This window comes from Schistocerca serialis, chromosome 7 (assembly GCF_023864345.2).
Source record: "Schistocerca serialis cubense isolate TAMUIC-IGC-003099 chromosome 7, iqSchSeri2.2, whole genome shotgun sequence".
NCBI lineage: Eukaryota > Metazoa > Arthropoda > Insecta > Orthoptera > Acrididae > Schistocerca > Schistocerca serialis.
Window position 1 is genome coordinate 415,389,633 of NC_064644.1, and position 14,053 is coordinate 415,403,685.

At 42.0% G+C, this 14,053-nt stretch overlaps 2 protein-coding genes across 8 annotated transcripts in view; one reads left to right on the top strand and one right to left on the bottom strand.

Moving 5' to 3' along the window:
- The window catches only part of LOC126412085 (GPI mannosyltransferase 2), a 263,581-nt gene that overhangs the window by 93,472 nt on the left and 156,056 nt on the right, over window positions 1-14,053 (bottom strand). The window lies entirely within an intron of this gene.
- The window catches only part of LOC126412084 (dual oxidase-like), a 257,727-nt gene that overhangs the window by 91,465 nt on the left and 152,209 nt on the right, over window positions 1-14,053 (top strand). For both annotated transcript variants that reach the window (XM_050081493.1, XM_050081492.1), the window contains exons 12-13: window positions 10,348-10,532; window positions 10,738-10,859. In XM_050081493.1, the coding sequence (XP_049937450.1) occupies window positions 10,348-10,532; window positions 10,738-10,859 (307 nt within the window). The remainder of the gene's footprint in view (window positions 1-10,347; window positions 10,533-10,737; window positions 10,860-14,053) is intronic.

The following is a 14,053-nucleotide window of genomic DNA, read 5'->3' on the forward strand; positions in this document are numbered from 1 at the left end:
CTACTTTATTCCAGTTTGATGCTTAAAATTTTTTTGTAGTTTGAGTGTTTGCACATCAAAAATGTGGTGATGTGACTGTCCAATTACATCACATGTTATGTATGTACTCTGATTCTGTGCTGTGATTGGCTGCCAGGATCTTGTCTCCTGTTCTCTGATATTGTGTTGTGATTGGCTGATGAGACCACGTGTCATGTGCTCTGATTGTCAAAAAACACATCGCAATCTTGTGTTCAGAGTTTCTGAAGCTATTGTGTAGTATTTGATGGATTTTGCAGTAATCATACTTGTTATTCCAAAAATATGCAGTTCAGTGATACAGCATGTTAAAGATCTATTCAAGAGATAACTTTTTTTCATTTGTTGTACTACAGTGCCAGAAAGCTCAATACTGATGATTTAAAAAAAAACCGTACCCAAAATAGTTTTCTATTTTGAAACTGTTAGTTTGTATATCGAGTTGTGAATGTCATTTAAAGTGATTAGTGTCCAGGTAAATTTCTCATTTGTTTGTTTTGCATGAGTGAGTGAGGTTTCTATATCTACAGTAGAACTACTGAGTGCAGTGGTGGTGCTAGCATTATTATTAAGTATTCATTGTGAGTACCACAGTCAATATCGAGACACTTTTCTTTATTGATATTTGTAATTTCCTTTTTAATGAAATTGTAGACTACTCCTTTACATTCATTTCTGGAATTTGAAATATACTCATCATTTGCACTGCGCTTACCATTATTTGATTTTGGACCTGCAGTGGTTTTTTATAATTATGTAATTTTCCCTATCCCAGTCATTTTTATGAGGCTTCTCTTTCAGAATTAGTAGTAGCATTCTGAGTATGTTAATTTGTGAAGTGCACCACTTGTTGGTATGATACTGCCTATGTGTATTATTAGTGTGGTACATTTTGTTTACAGTGGGCTACGTCTTTTCTAGTATGTCCTTAATCTCTGTAAGAAAAATGGAAAGGCACTTATCAATTGTTTTATTATCATCATCCACTGTTACTCCCAGGTTATTTGTCTTGGTCCAGTATTAAGAGTTGAATTTTCTGTTTGAAGCCATTGACTTGTATGATACAATATGCCTAATTCTATAACATCACATTCAAGAGTGTCTCTGTATACAATACTAATTACAAAGGGTGCCCAAAAAGTTTTGCACGGTTGTCTCTAATTTTTTTATTTTTTACAGGACGAGAATGAAATTTTTTGTGAACATACTTGAAACATACATTGAGCCTACTCAGTGTAGCCTCTATCAGCAGTGACGCATCTGGGCAAACGTTCTTTCTATGATATAAATGCACTTTGGTAAAATCCTAGGGATTGACTTTTACACCATCGCTTGACAAAGGAAATAAGGTCTTTCTCACTATCAAATGTTTTGCCACGCAGGTGGGCCCTCAGACGACCAAAGGGGTAAAAATCAGACGCAGCCGAGTCCAGACTGCAGGGAGGATGAGGAACAATTTTCCAACCCATTTCCTGATTTTCTCCTGCATCATAAGGGCTGAATGCGGTTTGGCATTGTCACGGTGTAGTCTGGTAAGCTGTCCCTGAAGCTGTGGTCTGTGGGTCTTGTCCTATTACACACAGTAAAGGTCCCGGTTAATTGCTAAGCCAGGTTCCAAAAAGTCACTGTCGTCGATGGTCTACCACATTGTGGATTGTCCAGTAGAGAAATCACCTTCTTTAAACCCCTACAACCACCGCTGGATATTGCTGTGACCCACTGTGTCCTCGCCATAAACAGGGAGCAACTTCCTGTGAATCGATGTGGGAGAGTCATCGCCGGTCTTGAAGAGGAACTCCATCGCCGACTGCTGTCACAACCTGATCTACTTCACGTTTCATTATGGCTAATCCATAAATAAAAGAAAATGCTTTCATATACCAACTTATAGCTAAATGTTATAAGTATGTTCACAAAAAATCTCATTCTCCTCCTGCAAGAAATAAAAAAAAATTAGAGACAACTGTGCAAAACTTTTTGAATGCTCTTTGTATGTTATAAAGATATGCATTCAGTCAAGTGGGCTTATCACTGAGACAATAAAGAGTTCAGCGTCTTTGTTGGTTATAGCACAACTTTTCAATGACCAACTTTTCCTTGGATTATTTCTTACTTTTAGTAATCACACCACACAATGGAGAGAACACATTTATTAGGCTCAGAGTTATTATCACCTTGAAATTGTTTGATGATACAGCTTTGTTTTCTCATTACAGCAAATAATTTAGAACAGCAAAATGTGAACAACCTTAAAAAGCAAACAGGTTAAAAGAACAGCTAGGAAAAAGTAATTACTTGGAATGTATATATCAAAAGAAGGAATGTTTTAAACAGAGGGTAGCACAGACTGCATCGAGACATAAACACAGTGTCCCTGGCAAATGGAATAGAAAATTTCTGATAGCTATGATGCAGCTTTTACGACAATTGATACTCAATCGTAACACTGTACGATCACACCATGAAACTGCTGTCCGTGATGACTGCAGATGACAGTGTGGCATAAGCCCCTCAGTGGAAGCAGGGCATCAGTGTCGAGGAAGCGAACAAGGATAGGTACTCTGCATCCCTAATGAGCCGTTTGTGCCAGAGGTTGTGAGGTATCTGGCTGGAGATGCACTTGCGGCTTGGAGGAAGTTGCAGGTTCTGGAGGCAATGACTTTCCTTGAATAGTTGTAGACAATGGTACTTCCTGGAACATGTATGCAGGCTTGACTCTATTGATGAGGACAGTCAACCCCTCGCTGTTCCATAAAATGTCCACTGCCCGTGCACCTCATCGTAACATGGGGTATGGGCCAGTGTGCAGTGGCTGTAAAGGTGGCTTCACATCCTCGGCATGGAGCACGACATGTGGGCATGTGTCTAATCATGGTGCACATAACATTAGGGAGTGGCACGACGAGAAGCTTTTGTTGGGTTGATTTGAGACTTGAGCAATGTGTTCACATAGCTGTCATAAGATATCAGTTTGGTATTGCATGACTTTAAGAACTGTGTTTGCATCATTGAACTTGCGTGGAAGATGTATTGTCTCTTTGTAAACTAATTCTGTGGCCAAGGAATCGATGTCTGGCTTGTATGTAGTCTTCAGAACCAGAAGTACTATTGGCAAAGCAGTCGACCCCGTGACGCTATGACACGAGTGCCACTTTCAGCCAGTGTTCCAGCATGCCTTTACTGGCCGGGAGGTAACTTGTCTTCTATGGTGTTTATAGAAGCAGAACTCTGTATCCACTGCCAGCAGTCTCTCTCTCTAATGTTTCAATTATTCGAACGGCAGGACATATCTCTGGGTGACACATGGTGGAAATGCTGTCAAATGCTTGCTTGTGGAATGGCAGTGAGAGAAAAGGGCGCTGTCTTCCTCTGGAGATGTCACAATACAGTTTTGAACCTGCTCTGAGAACGTCAACAAATTGCAGCTAGAGTGATGAAGTATCATTGTCAATGAAGGTGCAGAGTTCGTCGTCCACCTGCTGTGCTTGTGGTAGTGCTGAAAAATCGATCAGATTTTCCACATTGATGAAGTGCAAAAGACAGTCCGCTTTGATGTTATCAATACCAGAGATACGTTGAGTGTCTGTACTGAACTGTGCCTCAAACTCAAGCTGGTTGAATTGGCATAGAGAGCTGTTAGTACTGTTCCACTTAATCACATAAATCAAAGGCTTATGGGCCATATAATGTGGATACATGGACCTCATTATGTGGAAGAAAATATTTAACAGCCTCATATGCTTCCAACAGCTCATTCCATTTCCTCTGTGATTGCGACAGTTTATGTGTGTGTGTGTGTGTGTGTGTGTGTGTGTGTGTGTGTGTGGCGGGGGGGGGGGGGGGGGGGGGGGGCAGGGGGTCTAGTGACTGCCATGGGCTTCTACCCACTGTTGTCATGCTACATCTATAGCTGTCTGACTTGTGTCAACATCCAATGCTAATGGCACACCTAGCTAAAGGTGAGCTAGATGTGCTGTGTTAGGTATGCTCTTCATAATATTGCCAAACACGGTCCACCGTACTGAGGAACTGTGTTTTACTTTTGGTCCTGCAAGCGCTGTAGTCAACGTTCCTGTATTTCCACAGAGTGTGGCAAAGTTAGTGATAAAAGTTGAAGCTACTTAAAAATCTTCTCAATTCCCTAACCATGGTGGGCTTAGGTATTTGCATAATTGCCTCTACTTTCTCTGCCACGGATAAGGAATAGTCTGAGAAGATTTTGTGTCCCAAGGAGGTAACTTCAGACTTCCCAAAAAACACATTCAGCTGAATTTAGAATGACACTATAACACTGTTGATTGATTCGGGGGAGGGGACCAAACTGCGAGGTCATCAGTCCCATCGGATTAGGGATGGAAGCCAGCTGTGCCCTTTCAAAGGAATCATCCTGATATTTGCCTGAATCAATTTAGAGAAATCACAGATGCAGGCTTGAAATGTCGTCCTCCCGAATGCGAGTCTAGGTGCTAACCACTGTGCCACATCGCTTGGTGACACCATAACATCCTAGGTGGGTAAATATCTCTCGCAGGTTTGGTAATGCTGTTCCTTGTCCGCTGAGAACACAAACACGTCAGCCAAATATACGGAGGATGGAATCGAGGATGGAATCGAGAAACCTCTGCCAAGTCTGCACCATGTTCCTCAGCCCGAATGTCATAAACATACTTTCCAGAAGTCCAAATGGCATTATGACTGCTGACTTCAGAATATCACCCTTGGCCACTGGCATGTGCATGTGCACCTTTGCACGATCATAAACGCTGATAATGGTTGCACTGCACAGAGATCGGTTGTAGCATCTATATAATGACACAAGGTACTGATCAGGCAGCTTTTCCGCATTTCGCAGTGGGGTACTGTAATCCCCACACGTGCAACAAGTTCCACCTTTTGGGCACCAGATGCAAGGCAGAGAACAGTGGACTACTCAATAATCTAATCACGCCTTTGCACAGCATTATGTTGAACTCTGCCTCCGCGTGACTCTGGCGGCGCGCCGCCTCCGCGTGACTCTGGCGGCGCGCCGCCTCCGCGTGACTCTGGCGGCGCGCCGCCTCCGCGTGACTCTGGCGGCGCGCCGCCTCCGCGTGACTCTGGCGGCGCGCCGCCTCCGCGTGACTCTGGCGGCGCGCCGCCTCCGCGTGACTCTGGCGGCGCGCCGCCTCCGCGTGACTCTGGCGGCGCGCCGCCTCCGCGTGACTCTGGCGGCGCGCCGCCTCCGCGTGACTCTGGCGGCGCGCCGCCTCCGCGTGACTCTGGCGGCGCATCGCCTCCGCGTGACTCTGGCGGCGTATCGCCTCCGCGTGACTCTGGCGGCGTATCGCCTCCGCGTGACTCTGGCGGCGTATCGCCTCCGCGTGACTCTGGCGGCGTATCGCCTCCGCGTGACTCTGGCCATGGTAAAACTATCAGAATAGACAATGTAATCCTACATTCAATTCCACGACCTTTGTCCCGCATTTGGTTATAACTTATTGGTGGCTGTTAAACATAATGCGGTGGGCGGCCTGCAGCAGTGCCTTGAAATTCAGGAAGAGTGCTCAAATCAGAGACACTATCGATGAGGAACTTCACACCACAGGCACACCCATTGTTGAACAGATGCTCAGATGACAACGGCCAGTCAGCTGCATGTAGGACCGACTGACACTGGCATTTGGGTAGTTACATGGTGCCGTACAGTTCATTTCTTCATCACTGAATCATCAATAGTACCAACATAACCACTACTCCTTGTGAGGCAACTTGGTGTGGCTGGCCAACAGACACCTGGAATGTGTACGGTAGCATCACCTGACGTCTTTCGTGGTGCCTTGAGAAAACAGTGTGCTGATCTGTGTGCACAACAGCTCCACTTTTGCTGCTAATACCTCGTAATCTGTGTGTGCAACAGATGGGTGTGATAATGTAGTATTCCACCGTGCTGTGACTGCACTGAGACCGACATTGGGAGGATGGCCTTCTGTATTCGGTCCACTAGTTCCGTCACTGCGTCTGTTAGCTACTATGGCTTCACCTGCAGTAGTACTTTGTTGCTCCATAGTGTACTTAAAAGACTGACTGGGATGGTACTAGTGTAGCCACTTGGCTACACTGTCTAAAGGATCATTCTAAGAAATACCAAATTAAGATCAACCTGAAGATGCCTAAATAAGGTGAAACAGATAATTGAAAAATAAAAAAACTAAAATTGCAACCACGACTGTTATCAATCAATACTGTCAAGCGCTGGTTTGCTGTATACCACAGATGGATTGGAAGAAATTCATCAGGAAACCTCTAGATTTTCATTTCTCCTCTCTGAACTTGAACTGCTTCTCTAAATTTTTCTTTGGTTTCCTTTAATGCTTGCTCAATGTATAGATTGAATAACATCGGGGATAGGCTACAACTCTGTCTCACTCCCTTCTCAACCACTACTTCCCTTTCATGCCTCTTGACTTTTATAACTGTGGTCTGGTTTCTGTGCAAGTTGTAAATAGCCTTTTGTTCCTGGTATTTTACCATGACTATCTTCAGAATTTAGAAGAGAGTATTCTGCATATGTACACTAAAAGAAAAAAGAGGAGGAAAACCTCTCTCTAATAATTGTGCAGTTCTCTGAGCTGTTACATGTGCCTGTGCACTACTCACAAATTACCTGCAGGCATCTGCGTGCCTTTGATAATCTTTTTGTTGTTCCCCTTCTTGAACTTCCATTATTGTGAAAAACATAAATGAAATTCATAAACATAGACTGACTGTGATTCTCTATAGTTCTAAGTATTAAGAATAACACATAATAAAAAACACTTTTTATATGTTTCCCATTCTGTAGTTACACATGACAACTTTTGAAGTCCCCAACCTACATTATATTGGTAGACTGTTTCAAAGATGTTATTACTGTGTTCTTGTGTACTGCCAAGCAAAAAACTACATCCTCAAGGAAATTCGGTGATAATTACAAATTCTGTATCATCTTACAGAATACAAATTAAATACTCTATGTAGGTTAGCACTATGCCGTGTAGACAATGGAGTAGTATTAAGTACAGAACACAGGAAGTCGGAACTCATCAAGGTTTTTGCCAGCTATCTTGTCAGTGTTTGAGGAAAGTGTATTACTACAAGGTATGTGGTTCCATAGTGCTTCTAGCATCTTAATAAACACACAGGAGGAAAGGACTCAAATCAGTTTCCCTTTAGATATTTTGGTAGTATCAAGGAGTCATGACTAAGAGAACTCAGTGTGGTGACTGAATAGCTATCCAAGATACCCTGTTTGAAGTTTTTTGATTTCCACTGTTTCAAATATCTCTGTTCTGAGTACTGGTTTGGTTTCTAAACAACGCTGTAGGATGATAGGGTCAGTTTCCTGGAGCTCCTAGCGTCTGTGATGTTTCTTCTACAGCATACCCATCTTTTAGTGTGCTGGATTACATTTATAACAACACTGACAGTAATATCCCCTGTGTTTTTCAGTTCACATCTCTCGGAAATTTCTAATTTCCTGCATGATGTCTAATGGCAATCTGTAATAGATATGTTCAACTGAACCTAGACAGGGCAATTAATTAGATATGGAATATAATTTTACTCCTAATTTTGTATTGGGAATTTCCACACTTCTTATTAATCACAAATACCATTTGGGAACAAATGTCTTGACACCTAAACATAAGAAGCCAGTTAATAAGTCAGTTGTCCATTCCTTTATGTACTTGGTGGTCAATGATGTGACTACTAAAATTTTGTTTTGCTGCTTTTGGTTTTTCTATTATGGATGTGATGCATCTGGTGTCAGATTAAGTGCCATATTACAAATTGAAGTCCTTCTGTTCTGAGTTTTTGGACCTGTTTGTCCCATGGTTAAATTGTACAAACAGTTTCACAGCATACATCACCCTCAAACCCTCTGCCCACCATCACTTTTTTGGGCGTGGCTGATGCAAGTAGCTTTACACAACTACGTTAAGATGGAGCTGGGTTGCTCAGTGTCATTGGGGAATGATTAAACCAATTTCCTCAAGTCAATAGGCTACGCCCTTAGTGACCCTAAGGCAGCTGTCAGGTCAGCTTCAGCTCTGTGGTGACTTCAAGGTCACTTTAATACACAGTCAGTCGTAGACATTCCCCTGTCCTGCCTACAGGCGTTGCCCACAAAGTTGGCTGGGTGTCATTTCCTTTTCAAAATTGACTCTCGGTTGAAGCCTACCTACAGATTCTGTTGGATGAGGCATCAAAACCCCTTCCAGCCTTAATCAGTATCAATGGACAATGTTCAGGTTCAGTAGGGCACCTGCCATCTTTCAACATTTTTTTTAGAACAGGTTAAGCCGGCTGTCCGTCGTTGCGTTATTTATCTTGATGATATCATCATGTAGGTGCTACCACAGAGGATCACCTACGTAACTGCCATCCTGTGTTTACTGTTCTCCAGGCCATGGGCCTCAAATGTAATCTAACTAAGTCTCACTTTTACCAGCCTTCCATTGTTTATAGGGGTCATGAAATTTCTCAACAGGGCGTGCACTCTAAGGACCAACATGCTGTTGCCATTACAGCTTTTCTTCCTCAATCTAATCTCTGACAACTTCAAGCGTCACTAGGCAAAGTGGCATAATATCACAAGTTGATTCCCAGAGCAACTGCTACCACCCAATCCTTGCATCTGTTGCTGTGATAATGTGCTCCTTTTGTTTGGCCTGTGGTCTATGAACACACTTTTGAACAGCTTAAGGTTACTCTTTGTTCAACTGCTACCACCCAACCCTTGCATCTGTTGCTGTGATAATGTGCTCCTTTTGTTTGGCCTGTGGTCTATGAACACACTTTTGAACAGCTTAAGGTTACTCTTTGTTCTGTGCCGTGCTTGCAACATTTCAAGCTGGCAAGCAACTTGTCCTGGACATGAAGGTGTCCGAATATGGGGTGGGGATAGTCGTGGCCTATCACCACTCAGATGTCATTGAACAGCTTAGTGTCTTTTCATTATAGAACCACTTGCATCCCAGGATGGGCACAGGGTTCCCTCCTCGGGCTGTGGGCCCAACACCTCAATTTTTGTCAGCCCTGACCGCTCCAGGAGTTGGGTAGGCCTTGTCATACCCACCTTGCCTCAGCGATTGATGGGTTTGCTTCCTGCAACTAATGCCAACACCTCCTACTGCACAGAGCAGGTGCTGCTGCCAGTGGAGATGAAGGCTGGTTCTCTATCACCAAAGCCTCCTCCTCTCTAGTCCACAGTCATTGCTACCTGGGCCGATGCCTCTCGTCAGTGACTGACATCCTGATGGCTCCTGCCTCTGTCGCCAGTCCTGCCTACCAGACAGTCCAGGGTTTCCGGACAGCAGGGGGAGCCTCACCCCAATCACTTTTGTCCATATGTACCATCTAGGTGGATTAGAAATTTCTCACATATTTGGCAGCTGCTTCTGTCACCACAATAGATGCCACTGCAGTAACAGCATCATGGATGGTGATACCTGGTCCTTCCCTCCACAAGGAAGGAAGAGTATAGTAGCCCACTGGTTACTACACCTACAGCGGATGTAAGCTGTGCCACTACGGCAAGCACAGTGTGTGCAAACGGCATACCCACAAATACCCGAGCACTATCACTGACTGCAGCCAGTGACACCAGACAAAGACAACACCTTTACAAGGCCTTACACATGCTTCCGGGCCCTCAGTTGTTAGTCCAACACTGTTGCCAGCAACAATGATTTCCTGTGAAGAACCTCAGTTCAGTTTATATCTAATTTCGAGTTTCTCCTTGAGGTCTAGCATAATGTGTTTCCCTTTAGATGCCATGATAATGATCCGTCAGGAAAGCAACAATTTCAAAGCGTACACGAATGTTGAATATTATAATTAACTAACACCACTGTTTTAGATGAAATTTCATTATTGTAGGCGTCATTTCAGGTTGAACAGCTAGAAGCTGGAAAAGTGCCGAATTACTGAGAGGCCGGAATACTGAGGGCCATATTAGTGAGAGTCACTCTGTAACTCTACTTACATTGTACTCTTCTTCATGTCACTATGTGACCAAATAAATGTGTGTTTCTCTTAGTCATGTGTTTCCTTGTGTCCCTAGCTAGAATAAGTCTGGCTTTGAGAATTCATGTGAATACATGTGACTTTCATTTATCTAGTAATAAAGGGTTTTCATAGAATAAGTTGGAGGATAATGTTTTAAGTAACATAACACATATAAATGTACGTAATTCACTATTAGCACAACATGAAAATATGTCATTAAGCAACTAAATCAGTTAGAAAACTGAAGCTCCACAACATTTGTAGTGAACACATAACATGGGAGAACTTGTTGGATTTCAGGATAAAATTTGGGAAAATCTCAATACACTTTACAATGGTTCGGTGGATAATTTGGATGTCTGGGTTGGAGGCCTGCTTGAAACGACAAAGAGGGGACCTGGTAAACTCTTCTCAGCTATTATCACAGACCAGTTCCAGAGAATACGCGATGGTGATCGCTTTTGGTATGCCAACATAAATAATGGGTAAGTTTCTATATTTTTAAATGATGCTAAAATGTAGCAGGCAGTTGTCCTTTCCCAAAGCATCCTTGATTATAAATATTGAAAGATTGTGTGTTCCTTATTTGAATAGTAAGGTTAAAATGAATGTGTTTCCTTCTCTCTCATACTGTAAGTTCAGTTTTCAAACAACGCAAGTTAATTATCCTACTTTTTTTTTTTAATACAGGCATTTCACTGGAGACGAAATTCAACGTATAGAAAACCTGACAATTTATGATATTATTATGTCTGTGACAGACATGGACCATGATGACATTCAAAAAAATCCATTTGTTGTGCCTTTACATGGTAAGACTTTATCATGTTTCTTGCACATTATCACTTCATGATTTTCAGTTTTCAAATTATTGCTCATTTTTCAAATTATTGCTATCACAACAATCGATATTCTGTTCCTGTAACTAAATTTTCAATTTTCATTTTAGAAATAACTGATGAGCTATATAATTTTCTTAATAACTTCAATCAAACATTACTGTGACTCTCTTATGGTTAGCAGTGAATTCCATTGTATTCATGCAATTAGTATTGGCTAAGTTGAGAAAATATACCTGTTATTCTAAAACCTTTGTTACAGTTTTAGTATGAATACTTTATTAATGACATTTAACGTATATACATGAAAGTATGAACAATTCAAAGAAAAAAAAAGAAAAACAAGAGAATGTCAAAAGCAATATACAAAGATGAGATCAAAGAATAAACAGGAACCAGCTACAATATAGCAACGCATAATGACACTGCATCTCTATTACATTTCATCACACCCCACTACACTTCATCATGCCTCCTCCCCCCATCAACTTCTAACAGTACTTCCTATTGAAAAGGGTGTGACATCCAGATCACGTGACAACTGGTGGAGGGGTAGATGGTTCTGCCTAGTCTGCTGTAGATTCATCAGTTGTTTTGTCCAGCATCTGTTGCAGCTTGTCCTTATCAGTGGAGGGCTGTGTGACTCTGCCAAGTTTGTCATAGACTCAACAGGCATTTTGTCTTGTCAAGTCTGTCATAGACTCATCAGGCATTTTGTCTGGCATCCACTGCTGCTTGTTCGATTTACACATACAAGCTTAAGAGGTCCAGAAAGCATGTTGAAGGTGATCGATGGAAATTTTAGTTGAAGCACAATTAACATCTACCTTAAATATCTTCGCTTCTCGACTAAAGACTGTATATGGTCTATCATATGGTGGCTGCAAAGCTTTGCGGAAAGCTTCATGTCCAACAAAAACCTGGTTACATTCCCAAGATCAGCGAAACTGAAAGGGCGGCAAATATGCTGCCGCTTCTCGACTAAAGACTGTATATGGTATATCATATGGTGGCTGCAAAGCTTTGCGGAAAGCTTCATGTCCAACAAAAACCTGGTTACATTCCCAAGATCAGCAAAACTGAAAGGGCGGCAAATATGCTGCTCTCTCAATATGACTGGATGTAACTGGTGAATATGCAAACATAATTTTTGAACGAAGTTTGATGCCTCAATCAGGTTTTTCAGCATGTTGCTGAAGAAATCACAGGGCAATGAAACTGGTCGACCATCAATCAGCTTCACTGCTGTGATGTTAAGATCTTCCTTGATGGAAGTAGAGCTGCTGAATACCTGCCAGGAAAAACAATGTAATTCTCAAGACACAAATTTTTCAGGAGTGAAGAAAGAACAAGTAAAAAAGTGATATGGCCATGCATGCTTGTTCTGCCATTGGTAATCAGTTGAAATGAGTTCACTAGTTGTTTATGTACAATAATTTTGACAATGTGCGACTTTAAAATCAAGATATGAGACATGATCATTGGATGTCCATGCAAAAACGTTGTATTTCTAAAGGAATTGGCACACTTTTGAGGGTTACAACATTTATGCCACTGAAAATATTTAGCTTTCAATACTGTTCCTTTGTTTTATTCTGTACAAAAACAATGAGAGATAAACCATACTTGCAATCTGCATTACTCAATGCCACAGCTTTCCACTGTGTAACAGAATTCATTGAATACTACAAATGCCATTGCAAAAGAGTGATTAAGCTTCGATGTGTGACTTCATTTTATCTTTCTTTTTTTTCTCATTTTGTTACAATCCTGAGTGGGTCTTAGCTTCTTCAACAAATTTCTTTCATTCTGCCCTCTCCAGCACGGTTCTCCATCATCCTCAGACTTCGAGAGATTTTATATCTTCTCACAGACTGTCTATCCACCCCAAATCCATTGCAGAAACATCTTCAACAACTTTCACAGAATACGTGACAGAGAATCCTCAACTTATTTATGTGACTCAGTACCAGAAAGTAATTTAAATTACTTATTGCTTTTACGTTAGAGTGATATCACGGCAAGTAACTTCCTGCAAGACAGTAAACAAACAAACACACTTTTAGAGTTGTTAAGCTGTACATATAATTGCCTTTACCTCAATGGGTGACTGTGGTGCGCAATGTCCAGTCACGTATTAATCAGAGCGATATTCCATGATGGGATGGTGATGACCGAACGGTATGTGAAGGTTTTGGAAGATGATTTCATCCCCATTATCCACAGTGACCTCTCTAGAAGAGCGTAGCGTTCCAAAGGATTGGTAAAGGGCACAGGTCATCCCCGTTTTCAAGAAGGGATGTCGAACAGATGTGCAGAACTATAGACCTATATCTCTAACGTCGATCAGTTGTAGAATTTTGGAACACGTATTATGTTCGAGTATAATGACTTTTCTGGAGACTAGAAATCTACTCTGTAGGAATCAGCATGGGTTTCGAAAAAGACGGTTGAGTGAAACCCAGCTCGCGCTATTTGTCCACGAGACTCAGAGGGCCATAGACACAGGTTCACAGGTAGATGCCGTGTTTCTTGACTTCCGCAAGGCATTCGATACAGTTCCCCACAGTCATTTAATGAGCAAAGTAAGAGCATATGGACTATCAGACCAATTGTGTGATTAGATTGAAGATTTCCTAGATAACAGAACGCAACATGTCATTGTCAATGGAGAGAAGTCTTCCGAAGTAAGAGTGATTTCAGGTGTGCTGCAGGGGAGTGTCGTAGGACCGTTGCTATTCACAATATACATAAACGACCTTGTGGATGACATCGGAAGTTCACTGAGGCTTTTTGCGGATGATGCTGTGGTATATTGAGAGGTTGTAACAATGGAAAATTGTACTGAAATGCAGGAGGATCTGCGGCAAATTGACACATGGTGCAGGGAATGGCAATTGAATCTCAATGTAGACAAGTGTAATGTGCTGCGAATACATAGAAAGAAAGATCCCTTATCATTTAGAAACAATATAGCAGGTCAGCAACTGGAAGTAGTTAATGCCATAAATTATCTGGGAGTAGGCATTAGGAGTGATTTAAAATGGAATGATCATACAATGTTGATCGTCGGTAAAGCAGATGCCAGACTGAGATTCATTGGAAGAATCCTAAGGAAATGCAATCCGAAAACAAAGGAAGTAGGTTACAGTACGCTTGTTCGCCGG